This window comes from Paramormyrops kingsleyae, chromosome 22 (assembly GCF_048594095.1).
Source record: "Paramormyrops kingsleyae isolate MSU_618 chromosome 22, PKINGS_0.4, whole genome shotgun sequence".
Taxonomy (NCBI): Eukaryota; Metazoa; Chordata; class Actinopteri; order Osteoglossiformes; family Mormyridae; genus Paramormyrops; species Paramormyrops kingsleyae.
In genome coordinates this window covers 8,288,299-8,311,216 of record NC_132818.1, presented here as the reverse complement: position 1 = coordinate 8,311,216, position 22,918 = coordinate 8,288,299, and the positions used below count along the sequence as shown (strand labels likewise).

Here is a 22,918-nt window from a genome sequence, read left to right as displayed (position 1 = left end):
AGCAAGTCTTATAATGTCTCAAAGTCCTATTTCAATGTACATTTACATGAAAATGGTGCACAAAAACGGATGAAATTTTGTGGGGAAATAGCTGTAAGACCTTGGCTTTCACACGGTATGAGACTTCTGTACACAATTATGTACAATTCAGATCTTAGGCCTGTTAAACTTGGCTCATTACACAAAATAACATGGATTTCAAAGAACATTTTCATGAAAACGATACAATAGATGTTGACCAAATTTTGTTTTGCACATGAAATAATGCATAAACATTCATGGTTGGTTTGTGAAAAGGGGACAGTTGCCGCAGCCCCTAATTAAAACGCATTTTCTCTTCTGCCAGGTTAATTTGTAAGATTCACAGCGTGGATTAGGATCCCTGTCTCCTTGGTATGGTATCGTTTACACCCAGATGAACGTATCCAATAAGTAACACCTCTTTAGTTTGCTGTACAACATCGGAAAAAAAAAAAAACTTGACATGCATGAAATATTACAGCAGTCAGCAGGAACAGTTGAGAAAGCCATCTTTATTGCAATACCAAATCTTCATTTCAGAGATGCATATATATGAATACACATTAGGGGGTTTTAAATGCAAGAGATTAACAAAATTTATTCATCAATATTTCCTCCCCCTTTCCAACAGTGTGAGCAAATAGCTAAACTGAGCACAGCGTAAGAGAGACCCTGCATTCCCACCAGCCAGCCAGTCACGAGACTGCCTCGCTTGCACCGAACGTCTTGGAACCTCTCATCTGTTCCCTTTTACATAAAGGAGGGAAGCTAATAGATGCACGGGGGTGCAGACAAGGTTCAATAAGGCCACACGTACAAAACAGCATGTCCGCTACTGATGGAAAGCTCAATTTACCAATTTACCCCCGCCTTTCTTCCACCCCCATAACTCTGCTCTCCGGGAGACTGCGCTCGGAGAATACAGTGTGTGCTGCAAAACCTTCCCAGCCACCCAGTTTTCCCTGTAATGTATAGATCTTAAAATTTTATTAAGAAATGAGTACAAAATTAGACCTTCAAAGTACAAATATGATCTAACGGAGCTTTATAAGGCTATAATGTGTTTGTCTTGGCATAGCTCTTAAAGCACGCGGACAGTGTGTCACAGGGGCACCTCTGCGCTGCTTTGAACCCCCCCCCCGTCTCGCATTTCTAGCATGGTGCCCCAACGCAGCGCACCAGCGCAACGCAGAAACTGAAAAAGTTACAGCGAACGTGTTTGGCTGCCTAGCGCAGACTTCAGCTGCTAGCTTATAGAACGCGTTTCTGGCCACATGGTGTGTTTGGAAACATTTTATTGGACGTGAAGCAGGTCATGTGATGCGAAAGAATTAGGCCCCGGGTATTACTGCATATACGGTAATAGTACTGATTTACCTGTAGTTAGATTAAATACAGTACAACTCTTCGCATAAACTCACATTAGAAACACAGGTACAGAGAGAGGGTAAGGAAGCTATACTTTATCCATTACTATAAAAAGAATAAAATACATTACTCCAGATTGCAGTGTTACTTTGGTCTCCTTTGCATATTTTCCTTTTCCTTCATAATTCAGTTAGAAAAATAGATCCAGAAAGAGGAATAATTGGAATGTTTCCTTATAAAAATATCATTCAAAGTCAGACTCCAAAGAAAGATGAATAGGTTGTAAAGTTTGGCCCATGTTCATGTGTAGATGCATGTGTTTTGATTGTCGAGGGGGTATGCAAGTGCAGAGCTGACGGGAGAGAGCAGGGCCATTCAAATCACAGTGATAACACTGCTTATTTTCTAGCCTTCCTTTACCTGGGAGCCTCTGCGGCCAATCAAACTAACTACCTGGAAGAACTGAAAACACGGCCTGGATTTAGAATCGAGGTCCAGATTTGAAGCGCCCTGGGATAGATTGTCAGAGAGTATAGCGGAGCCTAGGAACAAGGATTAGATAATAAGTGTACTACAGTGCTGTGTCTGTGAATCAGTGTACGTGTTACAGTATTTTAGGTCGATGTCAGATCCATGAGTCTGCCTCAGGTACGAATGTGTGTAGGATTTATGCATGCAGGTCATCACAGCAGCCAGCAGGGGGAGCCAGATGACCATGTTGAAGGCAGACCAGCTCACTCTGGCTTCTCCGTTGGTTCACCCTTGGTCTCCGTTTCCTCGTCGCTCTCCAGTCTTGGTCGAGTGATTTTACGGAAATCGAACGGCAAGTTGCCCCTTAAAAAATATATATAGAAAAAATGAATTAACAGATGGACCACTGACATTGCAGAGGTCACGGGTTTGAATCTCAGGGAACACGCAAATTGTGACCCTTGCCTCTCGTGTAAGTCACTCTGGATGAAAGCGTCAGATGAAATGAGTATATGTGAATATGAAACATGTCCAGGCATCCCAGTGACCAGTGGGACATGACATTAACGGCCTTGCTCAAAATCCAATCGTAAAATCCATGCTAAACATGGGATTTGAACCGGCAACCTTCCGTTTGGAGTCCCAACCGGCAAAGCCACACACTGTCTCCAAAAACAGCACCAGAAGAGTGACACACGTGTATATATATGCAAATAAAAACACTGCTATATACCTGAGCTTGCTCTTCAGGCTGCTGACCTCACGGTTCATGTGGTCAGCAGACTCAGTTGCATCTTCCAGCTCCCTCTGCAGCTTCCTGCGATAGGCGTGCGCCCTCTGCGCCTCGTCCTCAGCCTCCTCCAGCTGCCGTTTCAGCTGCTTCATACGGTTGCTCATCTTCTCTGACTGCAGGGAGAGCCGCTAGCGTCAGAGTCTTGCTGCACAACTAAGCTTCTCTGGGGAAAAGCCAGCCTCCCCGTGTGTATATGTGCCTGGGAACTTCTGGGAAACTGATTTGTGTGACAGAAACCCCAATACTGTACTCCTCCATGCTGCACTTTCTGCCAGAATCCAATTCAGTTATAAAGTTTATGGGTCTAGGTGAGAAACTGCAAAAATGCAATAACTGCTAAACAGCTGTGACTTAAGATGTCCATCTATCCATTTTCTGTAACCACTTGTGCTAGTCAGGGTTGCAGGGGGTCTGATACCGATCCCAGAGGCTATGGGCGCAAGGCAGGGAACAACCCAGGATGGGGCACCAACCCATCGCAGGGCAAACACACGCGCCATTCAGCTCCAATTAACCTCAGTGTCTATCTTTGGACTGTGGGGGGAAACCTGGAGAACCCCCCCCCCCCCCCCCCCAACCACTGCGCTGCTTCACCTTTGTGATTTTAAAGAAAAAAACAGATCAAAACTACTTTGAATATTTTTGGTGATATACTGAGAAAGTGATGAGCCATCTCCACTCCAAGCCCTGTTCTCGGTGACTGGTGTAGACCACTCACGGCCCCATTCTCGGTGACTGGTGTAGACCACTCACGGCCCCGTTCTCGGTTACTGGTGTAGACCACTCACGGCCTCGTTTTTAGAGGATTTTAACTCCCTTCTCCTGGCACTTGGCCGACAGGGTTTAATGTGACAGTTTTAGCCGCCTTCTAGCACACAGTGCATTTAGAACAGAACAAGCAGAATCACTGTAAAGTAGAATGACCTGGTCTTTGAACTGATCCGAGTTCCTCCTCTCATCATCCACCTGCAGAATGACCTCCTTCAGCTTCTTCTCTGTGCGACGCACCGTCTTGTTGGCCTGCTGTCTCTCCCTGAGTGAGCCAAGGAGAAGGTGGGGGGGGGGGAGGTCAGAGAGTTTTGGTAGCGAGCAAAGCTGTGAGATCCCAGCATATGCACGGTGACTCAAGCTCTCACCGGCTCTCCATCTCCAGCTGCTCCTCCAGTTGGACGATCTTGGCCTCCAAGGAGGTGATGGAAGCCTTGTACTTGCCCCTGACTGTATTCTCCAGCTCCTGCAGCTTCAGCTTCAGCTCCTTGTTCTGGCGATCCAACTGAGAGCGTGCCCCCTCCAGGCGCTGGGAGGTACTGCGCTCTGTGGTCAGCTCGATATTGGCTTGATCGAACTGAGGCGACAGGGATAGTATATTAAAGGGGGCATATTATGCTTTTCCCATTTCCTTTAGTATATTATATACCTTGTGAAAAAACGATCTACATTCCCTCCCTTTCACTGCTCCAACCCCTCCAAGCTCTCAGCACCTGCATTTGTATCTTCTTCATGCGATCGTTGAGGAGCTCCAAGGTGTTCTGCTCCTCCTCCAGCTCCTCCTCCAGCTCGCTGATGCGTGCCTCCAGCCTCCTCCTCTCCTCTGAATTCAGTGAACTGCATATTGAGAAAAAGGCGTGATTAGCAGGGTGAGACCTGCAGCGTCTCCAAGTCACTGGGTTTCCACACAAAGGCATCATCAACTGCAAATTCCTCTAAGGAGATTCATGGCTCTGCCCGGCCTTTGCCAGGCACTGCGCCTAGGACCACAGCCTCTAAGCAGTCCGCCTCACTCATGCACACGGCGATGCCTCACTTCTTGCCAGCCTGGCTGTTGATCTCCTCTTGCAGCTCGTCTCTCTCCAGCTGAGCCTGTCTCTTCATCCTTTCGGCCGCGGCCAGCTCCTGCATAGTCGTGCAGTGAGGAAAATCAGGACAAAAAATCCCTGGTCTACAGAACCCGCTGGTCTACAGATCCCGAAGCGAGTCACGCGGTCACACTGACCTCCTGCAGCTGGATTATGTCAGCCTCCATGTTCTTCACCTTCTTCTCATTCTCCTTGGACAGGGCCAGGATCTCCTCACGGGACAGGCGGGTGTCATCCAGCTCGCGGAGTACATCCTTCATCTGGGCCTAATATTGGGACAAAAAGACGTAAACTTCCGCATTCTGGGGAGGGTAGACATTGCTCCCTGCCGAGGAAATGGCACGTGGGACAACCTCAGGCCTCACTGCTCACCTGCAGCTTCTTCAGCTGCTTCAGGGCCTCTTCGCGGCTCTTGTTGGCAGCTTCGATGGCAGCTTGCAGGTCCTTGAGGTCCACCTCCAGCTTCCTGCGGGCTGCCACAGCGATCGTCCGTTGTTTCCGCTCATCTTCTAGCTCTACCTCCATCTCCCGCACCTGCATGGGGTGGCACAAAAGGTCAAGCGAAAATTATGTTTTTGTTCTCAGATTTGAAGAGGAAACGAGAGCAGGCCGTTCAGCATTTCCTACAGAAATCCACTGTAAAACTTCTCCAAACCCCTTGACCATTTGACCTGTTTTGGACCATATCCACCCGCAGCAGTGTGCTGTCTAAGCTTGACCTACATCTATAGCTGTTCCTCTGGTGTTCACCGCACCTGCTTGACCAGCTGCCTCTTCTTCTCCTCGCCCGTCTCATCTCTGCCCTGAAGGTCACGCTCGAACTGGGCCTTCATGGCTTGCATGTTGACCTCCAACCGCAGCTTGGCGTCCTCAGTGGCCTGCAGCTCGTCCTCCAGCTCCTCCAGCTGGGTCCTCATCTCCTCCAGTTGCTGCTCCATGCCTCGCTTGGACTTCTCCAGCTCATGGACCTGTGTGTACATAACACCTCATTGTAGAGTCCGCTACATAGAGAACACATACCTGCATCATGTACAGTACGAGTCAAAATTCTGGACACGTCAAGTCGCCTAAAAAGAAGAGTGATAGCGTGTTGCATCACATGGCCTGGCCACCAGACCAAAACACGTTAGAAGTGGTTCTGGAAGAGTTTGACCAGCGAGTGAAGGAAAAGCAGCCAATGAGTGCTCAGCATATATGTGGGACCTCCTTCAGGACCAATGGAAAAGCATCCCAGGAGGCCACCTTATGAAACTGGTGTAGAGGGGACAGTAGGGGCAGCCAGTCCCTGGAGCAACTGGGGTTAAGGACCTTGCTCAAGGGCCCAATGTTGAGATCACTCTGCCGACCGAGGGATTTAAACCGGCAACCTTCTGAGTCCCAACTCACAGATCAAAATGTAATTTTTTTAGTTAATGCTTTTTTTCCCAGTCAGTACATAAATCCATATATGATTTTATAGTTTGTATGTCTTTATAATAATTCTAAAATGTAGAGAACAATACTCATGAACTTTTCCATGTGGAAGTGTGTCTAAACTTTTGACTAGCACTGTATGTTTTTTTAAAAGTTGCCCAAAGCCTCCGCAGCACCACCCCACCCCAGACACAAACACTTACATTCTTGCCCACATCATCCTTTGAGGAGACCAGGTCCTCCATCTCAGCACGGAGTAGCTTGTTCGCACGTTCCACCTCCTCCTTGGAGTCTATGAGCGTCTCCAGCTCGCGGGCCAGTGCCAGGGCCCGCGTCTCCTTCTCCCTGGCTTCCGCCTCCGCCCGGTCCCGCTCCTCTGCATAGCGGCTCGAGATGGACTTCTCCTCTGCGAGCATCTGGGATTCATGGTGAAAACAGGAGGGGAGAAGAGAAGGACAATGGTATCAGTATTGTATTCCCACTATAAGGGGAACCAACTGTGTCATATCAAACAAACTTGTTTTTATGCAATAGGAAATGAGTAGTTGTTCAAGAAAAACTTTATTGCTGACACGCCAGAGTGACAGAACACCGAGATGAGAAATGTGCATGTAAATGGTCTGCAAAGTCTTACACCAATGGGTGTAACCTTCAGAACCAAGAGGAGAACAATTGATCAGGTGACTCACCTGGTCAAACTTCTTCTGCTTCTTCTCCAGGTTGGACACGATCTGCCTCAGGTGGTCCTGATCCACTGTCAGGTCGTCCAGCTCCTGCTGCAGGCGGGTCTTGGTCTTCTCCATCTTGTCGTAGGCGGAGCACTTCTCATCAAAGCGCTGGGTGATCCCTTCCACGTCGCGCTGCAGCCGTTTCCGTATCTCCTCCGTGTTTTCCAGGGTGCTCGCCTCCTGATCGGCCTTCTTCTTCACGTCGGTCAGCTGGGGAGAGGCCCGTGGTGTTTTTCTGACATTCGTAACACCTCTAACAGTACCTTTGCACAACTTTATCTGAATGTATTATGCAAGAAATACTGAGGAATATGCCGGAAGCTTCCTGGTGGATAAGATACTACTGATTGCATTTCCAAAATTTTCGGCCTGTCAAAATCTGTCGAGTGTGTCATATGGTAACAGAAGCAGGTGATCCCTCTCCAGTCCAACTCCACAGAACAGCAGTGAGCTACCTGAGTCTGCAGGGCGGAGATCTGCTTCTCGGCATTCTTCTTCATCTCTTCCTCTTCCTCCAGCTGCTCCCGCAGGCTGTGGTGCTCATCTTCCAGCTGCCGTAATCTTGTGGACTGCGACAGCTTCTGCCGCGTCTCCTCCGTAAGCAGCTCCTGTCGAGTGACCAAAGAGAGAGAGAAGGAGCATGAGAGAGAGAGAGAGATCCGAAAAACGACACCAGTAGCATAGTATGAACTGTGGTTTCCCATGGTGCCCCGGTGTACGATCACGGTCATCAACACACCAAACTATTTGCAACAAGCTAACTGATTTGATATAGTCTTAATTAAACCAGCGATGCTTTAGCATGCATCTGTGCCAAACCTGTATGTCCTGGAGCTGCGACTCCACAGAGGAGCAGTCTTTCAGGGCCTTGATGGACTTGCTGTCAGCCTCGCTGAGCAGAGTGTTGGCATTCTCCAGCTCCACCTGGGACATATTGGAACGAGGGTCAGAGGACAGGAAACAGAGGAATATTTTCCTAACTCTACCGCCCCGGGCTTTCAGGCCATTTGTACACAGATCAAACCATGAAACCCAAGCCACTTCTACATTTTAGCACATCAGCTCTTAGTCAGACCCAGCTCTGCCATCAGAACACCGTCGGAGGTGTCCTACCTGCAGCTTCGTCATGCGCTCGGACAGCTCGGTGCGGCTCTTCTCGCTCTCCACGAACTTGACCTGCAGCTCCTGCACCTGCGCCTCCGCCTTCTTCCTGCGCTGCTCCGACTCCGTCTTGCCCGACATCAGCGTCTGCACCTCGATGGTTAGGTCGTTGCGCTCGCTCTCCAGGGCCTGCTTGGTTTTGTCCACGGACACCTTGTTCTGAAAGGTGACAGAAAAGGGCAGTGTGTCACATAGGCAATGGCGAGGACAGCGGGGGGAATTCTGAAGGTACCACAGATACACAAAATACATACAAAAAATACACAGGGGGTCTGTGAGCGGGTGCAGGGGGTTGGCATAAATGCATCATAAACTGACATAAAAATTGTCAAGGGGGGACTCCCCTGCACGAGAAATATGAAAGCCCCCCCACCCCCAGGTGCCTGATTCTTAGTTTCCCATGTGATCACATGGGGGGGGGGGGGGGGTCTGCAGCCCTGGCCTATTTTCATTTTGGGGTCCCTGGTTATAGGAAAGTTGAAAACCACCATCTTGAAAATCGGTCCGTGTTCTAAGAGTAATGGCCACAGTGAGCCTACGACCTTATATCAGCATCACATCAGGGTGAAAACGTGGACTCTCTGGCGGTCCCTGCAGGCGGGACTAAGAAATACGAGTTGATTTATATGCATTTTTAATTTTTATTCTTTTTTAGAAATGTAGAGTACTCTGCAGAAGTCTTGGGCCATCAAAGAAAACGATGCTCAGATGACCTTCATGTTGGAGCTAAATCTTATGCCCGTCGAAGCGTCCGGCACCTACCCGCTTGGCCTGTATGGTTATGGGAGCCAGTGGACCGGCACCTACCCGCTTGGCCTGTATGGTTATGGGAGCCAGTGGACCGGCACCTACCCGCTTGGCCTGTATGGTTATGGGAGCCAGTGGACCGGCACCTACCCGCTTGGCCTGTATGGTTATGGGAGCCAGTGGACCGGCACCTACCCGCTTGGCCTGTATGGTTATGGGAGCCAGTGGACCGGCACCTACCCGCTTGGCCTAAATGGTTATGGGAGCCAGTGGACCGGCACCTACCCGCTTGGCCTGTATGGTTATGGGAGCCAGTGGACCGGCACCTACCCGCTTGGCCTGTATGGTTATGGGAGCCAGTGGACCAGAACCTACCCGCTTGGCCTGCTCCAGCTGCTCGTTGAGTTCGTCGAAGGCTTGGCTGTGCTTCTGCCGCACCTCCATTAGCTGCTGCTCGTGGACCCGGGCGTCGTCCTCCAGTGTCTTCTTAAGGTGCGTCACCTCCATCTCGCGTTTGGTCCTATCAGGGCCGCAGAGAGGAGACTTAGCGGCGACGTCTCACATGAACCCACATTAACTGCAGCCAAATGGGTTAGGATTGACATTATTGTCCAAGGAGAGCGGGATGGCGGACCGAGCCCTGAAGTTGGGCAGGGAGAGAGTGGATTTCAGCCCCCACGAGATCAGGATCTTGGGGTAAAGATAAGAAAAATCCAGGGAGACACTACCTAAGCAGATGGCCTGCAGCACACACATATGTACGCCCATGTCTGATTCCAATACAGACATTCCCCTGTTTACGATGGTCTGTGTTAGGCCATACCATTCAATAAATTACATGAGATAACCAATATATATATATATTTTTTTATAAATTAGGCTTTGTGTTAATGATTTTGCCCAACTGTAGGCTAATGTAACTGTTCTATGCATGTTTAAGGTAGGCTAGGCTGTTTGTTAGGTTAGGTAGATACTGTATTAAAATCGGCTTACGATATTTTCACCAGAACGTAACCCCATTGTAACCTGGGGAGAGGCTGTATTTGAAACACACACACACACACACACACACACACACACACACACACACACACACACACACACACACACAGACACAGACACAGACACAGACACACACCTCAATGGTCCTGTAAATATTCTCCTCACTGGGTAGTATATGTGATCAATAGGCACTGCATTGCACTGCACTGGTTGATGTACATCCACAGCCAGTCTGGCACCACATCTCCACCCCCACCGGCTCCACACCTGAGCTCCTGCTGGGCCGCGGTGGAGTCCAGCGTGTCCTCCAGCTCCGTCTTCAGGGCCTCCAGCTCCTCGGCCAGGTCCCGCCGATGCTTCTCGGCCTTGGCGCGGGCTACCTTCTCCAGCTCCAGGTCCTCCTGAAGCTCGGACAGCTGTGCCTCCAGCTCACGGATCTTCTTCTGAGCTTGGTTCTTCTGGGCCGCCTCCTCTTCAATCCTGCGAGAGGAGGAGTTTCTCAGAGTTCTCTAGCAGACTCATGGATGTTTGATATGTCACTTATAACTACAAATAGTAACACACATACTGGAGGGAACTTCGATCTAAAATAAACCAGAAAGTTTAGTAAATTCTGACAGGACAAAAGCAGGCCGTCACGTGACCAGCACGGCTTCCCCACCTGGCCAGAGCAGCCTGCAGCTCCTCCTCCTTCTTGGCCAGTTGGGCACGAAGCTCGGCGATTTGGGCCTGCAGCTCGGCGATCTGGTCACTCTGCTCGGTGGAGTCGCCTTCCAGCTTGCGTCGGTTCTTCTCCAGCTCCTGCCGCAGCTTCTCCTCCTTGCGCAGACGGTCTGAAATCAGGGGTGAAAGGAAAGCTTAATAAGACAGGGACACGGAAAACAGATGGCAGGGGACGGAGATAACAGGTTAACAGCAGAGGAGTCCACCCACCCTCCAGGTCAGTGATCATTGCCTCATGTTTGTTCTTGAGCTTCTGCAAGCTCTTTGACTTCTCCTCCTCTTCCGCCAGGTTGGTGGTAAATTCGGAGACCCTCTCTTCCATAAGTTTTTTCTCCTATAGCCATAAGACAATATTTTGTGTTTACCTTGCAGACTGTGGGACTAATCTTCCACAAAGTATATGAGAACTTCAACATAGCTGCACAAATCCACTGGAATACTAGCCTGAGCTAGTAGCATGCTGATTAAGAAGCTCTGCTAAAATTAATCTTATTTTAAAGAGTCTGAAGTGAACGCCGAACCTTTTGGAGTTTGTTATTCTGGTCGTCCAGAATCATGACGTCCTCCTCAAACTTCTTCATCTTAGCCTCCAAGGTGACCTTCTCTAGCTGCAGCTTCTGCCTGGCCCCTTCCTCCTCATCCAGCTGCTGCTCCAAATCCTTCAGAAGGCAAAAAAGCTCAACACGTCAAGACCGGAGCCGTCAACAAAGCCCACGCCATGGTTGCGCCTCGCCAGAGCGCCTTCAAGCGTCCTCGCTCATCTCACCGTGATGTTCTGCTGCATCTTCTTCTTCTCAGTCTGCAGGTGGTTGGCCCGCTCCTCCTCCTCCTCCACGCGGGCCTCCAGGTCGTGCAGGATCTCCTCCAGCTCCTGCTTCTTGGACGCCAGCCGGGACCGCATCTCCTCAGCCTCGGCGCACAGCTCCGTCTCCGCCTGCAGCTGCTCCTGCAGGGCCTGCTTCTCCGCATTCAGCTGGGGACGGCAAGGGAAAGGTAGGTCACTAACTCAGGGTCAGCTCAGTGTCTGCGGCCGGCCGTCATTCAGATGGTCGTGTGCAAAGACTTTATTTCGTTACGGTAAATAAACCCTCAATTAATCCTCAGGCTGCAAGCTTCTCATTCTGGACATATTACCTCTGAACTTACCAGATCTTCACAGCACATCAACCATCTACTGCTCCCACAGCCGCCTGTGTCGTTCGTACCTGCATGTGTTTCTCCTCCATCTCCTGCATCACCCGCTCCGCATTCAGGTGCTTCTCCTTTATCTTCAACAGCTCCTCATCCTTGGCCTGCATCTCCTCCTCCTGCCTGCTCACCTGCAGCAGTGGCTTCACCTGGGGGGGGCGATTCACACAGCACATCGAGCGTCTTTCCAGGAGCTCAGGGACACCCCCCGCAGCACAGAGTGGGACTAATTTTACCAGGAGTTTGATGCCCAGGACCAGTGCATTTTCTCTTTGTTTTGGGGGAACTTTGATAAATGATGCTGTCTTATTATTCCGATAACTTCACTACTGACATTTCAAGAAGAAAATAACACACTGAACCATTAAAGCGGTCTGGCTTTTTCAGCCCCGCCTGGTCAATTTCTAACACCCATCGTCTGAGAAACTTCTAGTGATTAGCGATAGCAAGCGATTAGGCACCGCGCTCGAGCGATCAGACAGACTCGCGTGTTTTTTCTATGTCGAGAAATCAACCATTTGTTGTCCCCGTGGGGAAATTCTTTTTTACGCCTCCCTCAACTTTGCAGAGTAAGCTGTCCGCGAAGGGCAGCCACCCGTAGCGGCGCCCAGGGAGCTGGGGGTTAAGGGCCTTGCTCAAGGACCCGCAGACGAGCTGAGGCTGAGTTTGAACCGGCGACCTTGTGATTACAGGCACACAGGCTTAGCCCACTGAACCACACGCTGCCCCCAGTAACCCACTTCTGATTGGCCAGCCCGGGCCTGGTACATGGGGAAGACACGGCAGTGACAAGCCAATACCATCACTGTCGCAGTGGGAGCCGACGGCGTCCAGTGCAGACTTACCTTGGTGAAGAGTCGCCACCACTGCCAGTTCCTGAGCTTCAGGTAGGCCGCACAGTTCCTCTGGATCACTTTCATGGCAGTGAGCTGCTGCTGCCTCTTAGCAAACGCCCTGAAATATGGGCAAGGGCCAATTATCCAAACTGTAACCAGCACCGAACAAAGAACCTTCATATTCATGGAACTTAAGACGAGTGGCTGCGTCCGAAGTCCTCACTTGCGGGCAACGTAACCGCGGCACCAGGCCTGGAAGGTGATGATGACGTCTGTGATCTTCATGTCACGCTCCTCCTCCAGGTGGGCAAGCACACCAGCACGGAAGAACACTTTGCTCTGGCCGATCCGGTACAGGTTGGGGTCCAGCTCCAGGGCTTTGATCTGAGCGGAACAAGAATATATTTAATGAATGGCTAAAATGCATACACACACACACACACATTCATTGTTCTATAGTCTTTTTCTATCCCTTTGCAAAAATGCAAGCTGAACTTTCTCATGGTTGAAGCACTACTTGCTCCTGGTCAACCGGATGTGAGAAGGTCAGGCATGAAGACACTCACCATGAGCACACAAGCCTGTTTGCCGTCCATGAAGCCCTTTGGAATGGCGTTGGGGGTGAGGATTTCGTACCTGGAGGTGAAAGGAGATGCAACAATGATGCACAAACGACTACATCTGGGTCGAGCGCAGCAAGCCGAACACGACGACAGAAAACCACAACGAAGCAGCATCTGTGCAGCTCAGAAGCGCGGCCGTCCTCACCTCTGCCTGAACTCCTGAAAAACGATCCGGTTGGGGAAGCCCTGCCTGCAGATTCGGATCCCCTCCAGAACCCCGTTACACCTCAGCTGGTCCAGAACCAGGTGGGGGTCCAGCTTCCCGGCCTGTAAAGTTGCATTCAGTTTTTTTAATTGTCGCATCAATGTTTGTCGTCTTGCCAATGAGCCTGTGCTATTGTGGGTGAGGAGAAGCTTTTCCCTGTAAGGAGTTAGTTGATTTTTAAATGAGATTAGATGTCCTCACTTGGCACAGAGTCTTTTCATTCAAAGAACGGTGCCAGCATTTAACTCAACGACACGATGCAATCACTTGAGTTCCCCCAGGAAGACATATGCAATGTTTTGGCATGTGGTTTTCCATCTCCCCTCAAAAGCCTCAAGCAAGAGATATCAATCTGCTCTTGGCACATTCTAAGTGTTTCTAAGCTTGAATAACTGCCAGATAACCGACTCGGTGACGGATGTGCGGCTGAAAGAGAAAGGGGCCGTTTAGCGTTGGGCACAGATGCTGTATACTGCATGACAGCTTGCAAAAACATCAGGGCTTAATCTGTAGTCTTTAGGACCCTGAAGACGACTGTTTGGAACGGGGTGGGCTTCACCTTCTTCTCGTGGTTGGGGATGATGCAGCGGACGAAGTTGGGGTTTGTGTTCCTCAGCGTGGCCATCAGCTTGGACAGCTGCTCCTTGTAGAGCTGGCCCACCGTGCGGAACATGCCCTTGCGTGTCTTGAAGGCCCCGGGGATGGACTCCGACATGCCGGCCACCTTGTCCAGGCCCACGATACGATCCACTGGGGGGGGGGGGGGGGAGGAGGTTACGTGCAAGGAAAGGGGGGCAGTGTTACTGACTGGAAATCAACTCCAGAACATCCTCATGAGGATGAAGACATCAGTTCAGAATCCACACGCCTCTCGCTGTTACAGGCAGAGTGAGATGGTTGGTGAAGACAACAAAAAAATAAAAATAGTGACCAAATGATAAACACAGAGTGAGCGGGGCGGCGGCGGGGGGAGTTCACAAGGGCAAAGCGTGCGGCACACGAGACCAAGCCAAAAATGCAGTGAGGAAGTGGTGTGTGTTCAATACTACTGAGCTGTGTGCTTCGTGACACTGCATTCTGGTAACACACCACATGCAATAACTCTCATTCAGTAAAGTCCTGCACATTTTTTAAACCCTTATCAGCCCTGACTTAAAGCAGTGATGGAACTTACAGAAATGCATAAAACTTTAGAATTAAGGTTTTAAAACAGCATGTATCCTCTGAAACTGATTTCTTTTCATCTGTGAGCATATACCCATTTTGCACATGTGCGTGTTTTTGTGTATTTGCACAGTGGTCAAAAATAAGAATAATCACACCCATGCAGTATATACCGGTTGCTGCAGTACTGTATGACCAACACCAGGGGGCCCAAACCACACTATTACACAGAAGGAGAAGGAAGAGAGTTCAGTGGAAGAAGAGCAAGGTCCAACTCAGGGGAAAAAAACTACAGGGAAAAAAAACGCCTGAACTACTTATGACGACACACTGGAAATATCAGACGGGAGCTACACTGCCGAGGAGAGAGACAGCTACTGATCTGCATCGAAACAGAAGGGAGAGAGACGTCAAGAAGCAAAAAAACGAAAGATCACCTGAGTCTAGGTGAAGGATAGGAGAACGCTGATAAAAATAGGCTCTCTGACAGTTCAGTACCTCTAAGTGTGTGAGAGAGGAGGAACACAGGAAATAGGATAGAGCAGGACAAGGCAGAAAAGAGGCAAGGAGGGGGGACAGGCAAGATGGATACCACAAGAGAGAGAGATCAGAAGAAGCTGAAGAGAGAACACACACAGGGTGCAGAGGGGCGCACTCCGACACCGGAGTGACGCGGCACAGGTTGCAGAGGGGCGCACTCCGACACCGGAGTGACGCGGCACAGGTTGCAGAGGGGCGCACTCCGACACCGGAGTGACGCGGCACAGGTTGCAGAGGGGCGCACTCCGACACCGGAGTGACGCGGCACAGGGTGCAGAGGGGCGCACTCCGACACCGGAGTGACGCGGCACAGGGTGCAGAGGGGCGCACTCCGACACCGGAGTGACGCGGCACAGGGTGCAGAGGGGCGCACTCCGACACCGACACACTTTCAAAACCTTTATTAAATTGAACTGAAATTCTCTGACACAAGGTCTTGATAATGACCAGTAGGTGGCGTTGTGACTTTCATGTACAGATGTAGGCTGTTTAAATACTGTGCCCATCTGCTTACCGTCTTTCCACAGCTCAGACATAAACTTGTCCGAGGACTGGTTAAGGAGCGTGGCCACGTTGTCATTCAGAGGGTCCATGTTCTTCATCAGCCACTCATCTGCCTTGTAGTCCACCTGGGTGGGGGGTGGGGGGTGGGGGGGAGAGCAGACATGAGAAACTAATAGGACACTGATCTTCTGTACACCTATACCTCCAAAACATCTAAGAAGCAGTGATGATCAATGACACCAACGTCGCACAGAACACACGTTATATATGGGGGATCTATTACCTTGCCGGCATAGTGCATGATGCAGAAGTCGGCTTCATCCTTCAGTTTCTTGGGCTTGTGGAACTTGGGGTGGGTGCCCTGTTCCTGGCCCACCTTCTCCACGAAGCTCTTGTCTGTGGCCTTGGGGAACCAGCACTCCTCGTCCAGCAGGGCCAGGATACCTGGGGGACTGGCCTTAAGTGCCGGGAGATTGATAGAAATTCAGCCCAGCTGATCATGACTCGGGAAATGGAGACGCATGCATCTGGAAGAGGAATCTCCGGACGGACTTACAGGCTTCTCGATGAGGTCGATGCAGGGCTGCAGGTCGAGGCCGAAGTCGATGAAGCTCCACTCGATGCCCTCCCGCTGGTACTCCTCCTGCTCCAGGATGAACATGGTGTGGTTGAAGAGCTGCTGCAGCTTCTCGTTGGTGTAGTTGATACACAGCTGCTCGAACGAGTTCAACTGCAGGAGGAAACAAGGAGAAGATCAATGTACCCGCTGAGTTTTAATACCCTGAGAGACCATCAATACTGCAAATTGGTAGGATAGTTAGATAATATGCCAGGATTGTCCCAGCTTTTATTACACAGACAGCCTCTGAACATTGAGTATGTTAGTCCTGTGATTCCCAAACTAGTAATCTGAGACTAATGCTTGTACACATTTGTTCGGTTCCAGATCTCCATATTCAAGCATTTGGCTTAATTATGAAGCTTGATGATTCCGCAAAGTGTTTGCTCACACGAGGAAGAAGCATGAACACAGGAGGAGAGCAAACCGCTCCTGAGCCGCTCTTGCAGTAATACCTCGAAGATCTCGAAGCCGGCAATGTCCAGGATACCGATGAAGGAGGCGCCCTGACGCTTGGTCTTGTCCAGGGCCTTGTTGATGCGCATGACCAGCCAGCGGAAGAGGCGCTCGTAGGTGGCCTTGGCCAGAGCCTCCACGGCGAACTCGGCCTGCTCCTGCGTCTGCGCCTTCTGCACATAGTCGCGGCCCACCTTGATGCGCGGCGACAGGATGGAGCGCGTGAAGTCGGTCACGTTCATGCCCATCAGGTGGCAGACTTTCTGAGCGGCTGTGGGGAGGGTGTTAAAAGAGGAGGAGTTAGACCAGGGGGGCGGCCTTTCCAGGGATAGGAGCGGCTGCAGGGTGTACTGTACTGGGGTGCCAAGTATTAATTAAATGTAACCGACACTTCCATGGAAAAATCCTCCCTTCCCAAAGTCGTCGTACTTCAACTGGTTTCAACAAGCCCTGCAAAGCATTGTGGGATGTGGCACAAAAAAAAAAAAAAACACAGCAAACGATGCCAAAGTCTCCCAAAGAGCAGGAGGTGCTGGTGGAGCGAGTTACCTGTGTCGTCGGGCATGGAGGCCTGGTCTGAGTGACGTTCCTTCTTGAAGGATATGTTCCCCAGCTGGAGCACGGCTGATACCACCCTTAGCATTCCTGATGGGGGAGGACAACGGGGAGAGGCGAGCGTCACGCGACACAGAACACCCGGGGAAGCCAGAAGCTAATGGAGGGAGACGTGGATCTTTGTTACCTATCTGCTCATCTTCTGGGATGCTCATGATCTTCATGGATTCCATGGTCTCGGTGTAGAGGTCCTTGTCCTGTTGACCGGGGATGGTCACCAGACCGTTGGACAGGAAGCGGTACTTGTTGAAGCCCTCCAGACAAAGCTCCGCTATTGTGGGGAGGGACAGGTGGGAGAAGACAGGTATGGGGGGTCAAATGCAGCCATTACAGGCCCCTCCAGAAGGGGATGTGACCCATGTGCCACAAAAAAACACACAAAAGGTGAAAACTGTCACTACCGAACCACTAGACGACAGCGGAGATGTGGACCATTCAGTCATAAGACAGCTGTTACAGAAGTGAATTATTGTGAAAACAAGCACGACTGGAACAAACTACTGCAACAGATAAAAATCGCGAGCATATCAAGCCAGTTTCAAAAACAAAAATCAGTCAACGGCAAAGATCTGGGCTGCCGCTTATCTCTCTTTTTAGCTTTGCTATCAGATATGCCTAAAGAGCCAATTTATCAGTTAATCGTCTAAAGGAGGTTCCGGTCTGGTGCGAGGCAAGCAGGTTTCACTAGATCAATGGCCAGTGCCAGAATGCGTGCACAAGGTTCACACAGAGATCACGACTGCAGACGCCTGAGGTATAGAGGACAAAGGCCTTGCTTTAAGGGCAGGAGGCGAGCAAAATAAACGAACACAAAAGGAGGAGTGAAGCCGCTGCAGATTACAACGTTACACGTACAGCGTAACTTGTCCCCTGCTCCTGACAGCATGTAGTAGAACATGTGAAATGTCCTCTCGTCCTTGGCCTGCCGAATGGCGCGTGACTTCTCCAGTAAGTCTGTCAGAAATACTGTCAAGGAAGGCGTGGACGAAACAGACATCTGGCTGCAGACAAACATGAAGAGGGGGTGGGGGTTGGGGGGGGGGGGGGGCGGTGAAGCCCACATACTTTACCATTAATGGACATGTGTACTATGTAAACCTTAAGGCCGGAGCTGTTGTTTTCGCCTCGTCACCACCCCCTTTCCCTTTAAAACAAACAAAATCTCTGTTCTCTGCAGTGTGGAATTTCGTTCGACTGCAGCACAGGAAGTAAGACTACAAGCAATATTTACAACGCAGAAAAAAAAAAGGAGTACACATTGAACTGTTCCTCCAAACTTCGGGGGATGTCTATAGGTTGCAATTATAAATGGCAAGCTGCCACGGCGAGGATACAGGTCTCGATGTTTGCTCCGACTATGTAACCGTTGACGTCGAAATTGATCCTGATGAATTTTCCCTGCAAGAGACAAGTACACGATTTTTGCCTTCATTTTAATTATTATTTAGACACAGAACACCACAACGCAGTGCCGAATCCTTACGAATCGTGAAGAGTTGTCATTCTTCACTGTCTTGGCATTACCAAAGGCTTCTAGGATGGGGTTGGCCTGCAGCAGTTGTTTCTCCAGCTCCCCCTGGTGGATACATAAGGTACCAAACGCCATTACATGCAACTTGGTTAACTGGGGTCAGGGTTGGGCTTGTTTTTTTTTTTTCTTCCATTTTATTCAGTACACCTGCAAGCTGAAATTCTTGTGTTTCTGAACAAATTCAAGGCAAAAAACATTCCACGAGCACACTGACACCGACTTGAATCGGTGACACAAAGGTCACCACCTTCCACCTCACCAACGGACCGCTGACCTACCTGGCACATCACACCACGGCGCCCACGCTCACACCGGCGCCCACGCTCACACGCTGCCATGTTAGTGCCCACGCCCCGACATCCCAGAGTCGACTCAGTCACTTCCCTGTGAGTGTCCCATCACCGCCGGCCCAGAGAGTGACCTTCAACCCCCATGCAGAAGAGCCCACCACGACGCACTGCGGTGTCACGACCTTTGACCTTTGCACTGCGTGAAACCTGAACAGTTTACACACCAAATTATAAATGTGAGCCAAGCATAAAATGCTACATAAATGTAGCCTTTGTTTCTTCATAATGCAAACACACCACTTGCTTCCCACTGGACTATATAAGCAGAATCTATTATATTCTGCAGTGTTTTCTTGCATTCTTGTCGAGATGGTGAGTTGGTTTATCATCACGGCAGAGGAGTCTGAGAGGCAGGTGACCCAGCAGGGATCAACGCCGCATACTGGCGGCTTCCGGTTACCCCAGACATTAAGATCTGACACACAGACACCCAGAACACGTAGAGGAGCAGAGAGGACAGAGGAAGGGCGTCTGTTCGACAGGCGGCAAGGCACACATTTGAGGCGCTGATCGGCTGCAGGCGAGATGGGCGGCCGGAGGAGACTCCCCGAGAAACACGGGCGCGCAAACACGCGTTACAGAGGCACCTCCAGAAAACCCCAAAAAAGGCACATGAACGCTTTGCACAAACAGACCAACGAGACTGAACTCACACAGACAAGAACTGCAGATGGGACGAAAGCGTCCTTTCCTAACCATAGAAATACACACATTCACTCAAACAGAGGAATTAATTACCAATACACTGAAGTTACCTTGGTTTATACACATTCTTGTCTGTGTGAATTCTCTGCCTTCCCTTCAAGATAACGCTTCCCACTTCCTGTCTCACCCCCGTCATGTGACCTGAACATCCTCATATCTGACTAACCCACCATATAGACACAAGACATCAGCAGCGGTGGCAAGAAAGACAGGAGAAAGTGGAGGAGGGGGGGCGAGTAAAAAAATTAAGAAAAATGTTTTAAGGAGCGATGTTGTGGAGAAACTCACATGGGACAGCACGCTGGCGTTCTGGATGGAGAGAGAGAGAGAGAACCTCAACAACACAGCTCACTGCAAAGGCTTCTGGTCAAAGTACATTCTGGGAAGCCCGGCAGAGTCCCAGCTGTCCTACAGCAGCTGACCCAGAGACACGGCGGCTCGGCCAGGAGAGTTAGCCTGTCCTCAGGACAGCAAGTCGCGCACGGCCATGCGAAGGGGCCGCTTTGGACACGTGCCACCAAAAACAAGCTACATTTTGACCGGAATTCTCCAGTGAACAACGGAAGTTTGAAAAAAACAGTTCTGAAGTTGTGCATATGGACTTGCAGACGCCTCATTATTTTAACATTGTAACTTTTCTTAAAGGTGCGTATTAATCACCCGACAGTTTGACGGGTGTCAAATAACATGTACTAGTGTCTGACAGTAACAGTGAATGAATGAAGGTAGACATCAGTTATCTCACACACACACACACACACACACACACACACACACACACACACACGAATCACAATGTGGCTACCAAGTGTGGACAGAAAGGGGGGAGAGAGACCAGGATGTGTGTGTGTGGGGGGGGGGGGCTGAATCCCAGCATCCTGCTATTCAGAGGACAGCATTGAAAGAGAGGCGGATGGGAATATACTGAACTGGGGGGGGATAAGGATCAGTATGAGGAAGTGGGGGGGGGGGGGGGGGGGAGTGTTTGTAAGGAGGCCACAAGGAGGAGGAGGAAGAGGAGGAAGATGAAAGGCAGCACTGGGACTCACCTGGTCTTTCTTAGTCTTGTGGGACGAGGCCACGTGAGCCAGGTATTGGATGACCTTCTTGGTGTTCTCCGTCTTTCCAGCTCCCGATTCCCCTCTGAGAGACGGAAGGGGAGGTGGAGGAGGAGGAGGAGGAGGAGGAGAGACGAGTGAGAACAACAGTGAAACTCAGCAACCATCACAGGCACAAAGCGGTGATGTCTTTTGGGCACTTTTTGCACGAAGACTCACGTGCAGAGGATGGACTGGTCCTCGCGGTCTGTGAAGAGGAGAAAGGCGAGAGAGAGATCACCCTGATGTCTCAGTGCGCCAATTACGCTGCAAAATTTACAGTGCCAAAGTGACCCTGAGACACACAGCACAGGCGAGTAACGCAAATCCCCCTCAGGCTGTTACTGTACTGACATGTCTATGAGGGTCAGCGAGTCACTGTGGCTTGTGTCTCACTTAGCATAACACCGACAGCAAACATCTACAGGACCTCCTCACCCACAGGAGCTACAGCTCACAGAAATTCCAGATACGTTAAGGGACACAACTGTAAAAATGGCACAGTAATCCAGTGTTTCTCAAGGGGAGTTTAACACTATTGCAGTGTTTCCCAATCATGGTTCTCGGGACCCACAGATGGTCCACATTTTTGCTCCCTTTCCCTCCCACTTTATATTGGGAGCTGGGAGGGAGCAAAAATGTGGACCGTCTGTGGGCCCCCGAGGACCGGGTTTGTAAACACCGTGCTATTACATGCTATATACTATGAGAAATCTCAGAACACACGTTCAAGTTTTGTTGGCTAAACAGGACAGCGTCCTGATACAGGCAGGAAGCTGATATCCGTTTCCTGTCACTGGAAAGGGGGCGGGGCTTCCAAGGGCCACACAGCTGACACTCGTGCCTCACCCTGCATCATGCTGCGGTAGGCTGTGTCTGTAATGGCGTAGATGTGGGGGGGCATCTCGTGCCTCTTCTTGCCCCTGTACATCTCGACGATCTCCTCGGAGTAGATGGGCAGGTTCCTGTAGGGGTTGATCACCACGCAGAAGAGCCCCGAGTAGGTCTGGAAGAAATTGGAGGACGTTGGGGGGTCAACAACGCCCTGCACGCTCTAAAAGTGCCGCACATTTGTTCACTTCAAATGCACGCGCAATTTCACTGAACCAACAGCCATCTGAGATTTCTCCACGGCTCCTAACGAGAGACTCGACCGGCCAGACCGGACGGGGAGGTTCTGGGCGCAGCGTGGGAAACTCTGGGCGGGACCAGGAGCTCGAACATGCAGCCACAGGAGCCAAAGCGTCACGTGCAGCCGGGACAAGTGCAGCGAAAACCTCCGATAAGGAACAGGTGGAAGAAAGCACAGATTTGGCAAAGGCCAGACCACTATCCTCATCTAATCTGTCACGGGAAGCAAAGTCTCTTGGTAATGGTGAGGATCCTTGGTGAGCCGCCCCACCCTGCCCCACCCTTCTGTTCTTGAAGAACATCTTCTGTTCTTCAAAACAAAATCACCAACATGACCAGACATGACCTGCTGAGGCCACTCTGCCATCATGACATCGAGGGCTTGGCTGACGGCCTGGCTACAGCACGATGTAATAATGTTTATTTTAATGTTGTTATAAGTTTATTTAATATTAAGAGATACATCCAGCTGAAGGAACGAGGAAGTGAATTCAAATACCACTATTACATACTGCTGCAAATATTTCCACAGGTATTTAAAATTATTTAATTAATTTTAATTGGACTTTACAATAGACATGTATGACCTGATTTTATTTACGCTGTTAATCTCCGGCAAGTCAATCACACAGCAGTAACTCGGCATCAGCTACTCCTGGGACAGGATTTGCACTTTTAGGTGAGGTTTATGGGGGTAGGACAGAAGAATTTGCATGGGGGGGGGGGGGGGTGTTCTGCCAATACACCCGCCACAGGTCAGATTTCATTAAAATGAAATCAGGCACAAGTCAGGCTCCTGCAACAAAGACAGAATTGCTCTAACACCGCAAAGGTCGCAGGTTCAAATCCCAGGGAGCGTACAGAAATTAGTAAGACGTCCCTCTACTGTATGTCACTGTGGATAAAAGCATCAGATAAATTAAAGGGTTTTCTTAAACTATGGCCAGGGCGACCTCATGGGCTCCGGGGAAAGGAGGGGGGGGTAGGCACCCCCCAGTAAGGCTCAGCAGTCAGGCGCGGGGTTGGGAATATCCCTGACCCCGACAGAGCTCCCATAGGTGCTCCGTTCAT

General features: G+C 50.3%; 1 protein-coding gene across 2 annotated transcripts in view; it reads right to left on the bottom strand.

Annotated features, from left to right (window-relative positions):
* Positions 1–513: 513 nt before the first annotated feature.
* LOC111856335 (myosin-9-like) overlaps positions 514–22,918 on the bottom strand; it is a 30,378-nt gene continuing 7,973 nt past the window's right edge. Inside the window, exons 3-41 of one of the 2 annotated variants that reach the window (XM_072704992.1) lie at positions 21,566–21,722; positions 20,897–20,924; positions 20,669–20,762; positions 19,908–19,928; positions 18,517–18,609; positions 18,368–18,431; positions 17,889–17,987; positions 17,161–17,304; positions 16,968–17,063; positions 16,418–16,689; positions 15,900–16,073; positions 15,627–15,800; positions 15,354–15,468; positions 13,695–13,885; positions 13,076–13,197; positions 12,874–12,943; positions 12,531–12,691; positions 12,317–12,425; positions 11,489–11,620; positions 11,050–11,256; positions 10,805–10,942; positions 10,494–10,617; positions 10,222–10,393; positions 9,828–10,040; positions 8,934–9,078; positions 7,764–7,970; positions 7,470–7,574; positions 7,106–7,258; positions 6,612–6,860; positions 6,126–6,338; positions 5,265–5,477; positions 4,882–5,043; positions 4,647–4,775; positions 4,458–4,546; positions 4,135–4,258; positions 3,790–3,998; positions 3,578–3,686; positions 2,594–2,766; positions 514–2,223 (exon numbers count right to left, since the gene is read on the bottom strand). In XM_072704992.1, coding sequence (XP_072561093.1) covers positions 2,124–2,223; positions 2,594–2,766; positions 3,578–3,686; positions 3,790–3,998; positions 4,135–4,258; positions 4,458–4,546; positions 4,647–4,775; positions 4,882–5,043; positions 5,265–5,477; positions 6,126–6,338; positions 6,612–6,860; positions 7,106–7,258; positions 7,470–7,574; positions 7,764–7,970; positions 8,934–9,078; positions 9,828–10,040; positions 10,222–10,393; positions 10,494–10,617; positions 10,805–10,942; positions 11,050–11,256; positions 11,489–11,620; positions 12,317–12,425; positions 12,531–12,691; positions 12,874–12,943; positions 13,076–13,197; positions 13,695–13,885; positions 15,354–15,468; positions 15,627–15,800; positions 15,900–16,073; positions 16,418–16,689; positions 16,968–17,063; positions 17,161–17,304; positions 17,889–17,987; positions 18,368–18,431; positions 18,517–18,609; positions 19,908–19,928; positions 20,669–20,762; positions 20,897–20,924; positions 21,566–21,722 — 5,550 coding nt within the window. In that variant the 3' untranslated portion in view covers positions 514–2,123. The remainder of the gene's footprint in view (positions 2,224–2,593; positions 2,767–3,577; positions 3,687–3,789; positions 3,999–4,134; positions 4,259–4,457; positions 4,547–4,646; positions 4,776–4,881; positions 5,044–5,264; positions 5,478–6,125; positions 6,339–6,611; positions 6,861–7,105; positions 7,259–7,469; positions 7,575–7,763; positions 7,971–8,933; positions 9,079–9,827; positions 10,041–10,221; positions 10,394–10,493; positions 10,618–10,804; positions 10,943–11,049; positions 11,257–11,488; positions 11,621–12,316; positions 12,426–12,530; positions 12,692–12,873; positions 12,944–13,075; positions 13,198–13,694; positions 13,886–15,353; positions 15,469–15,626; positions 15,801–15,899; positions 16,074–16,417; positions 16,690–16,967; positions 17,064–17,160; positions 17,305–17,888; positions 17,988–18,367; positions 18,432–18,516; positions 18,610–19,907; positions 19,929–20,668; positions 20,763–20,896; positions 20,925–21,565; positions 21,723–22,918) is intronic. The other variant, XM_072704993.1, reaches the window with a different exon arrangement.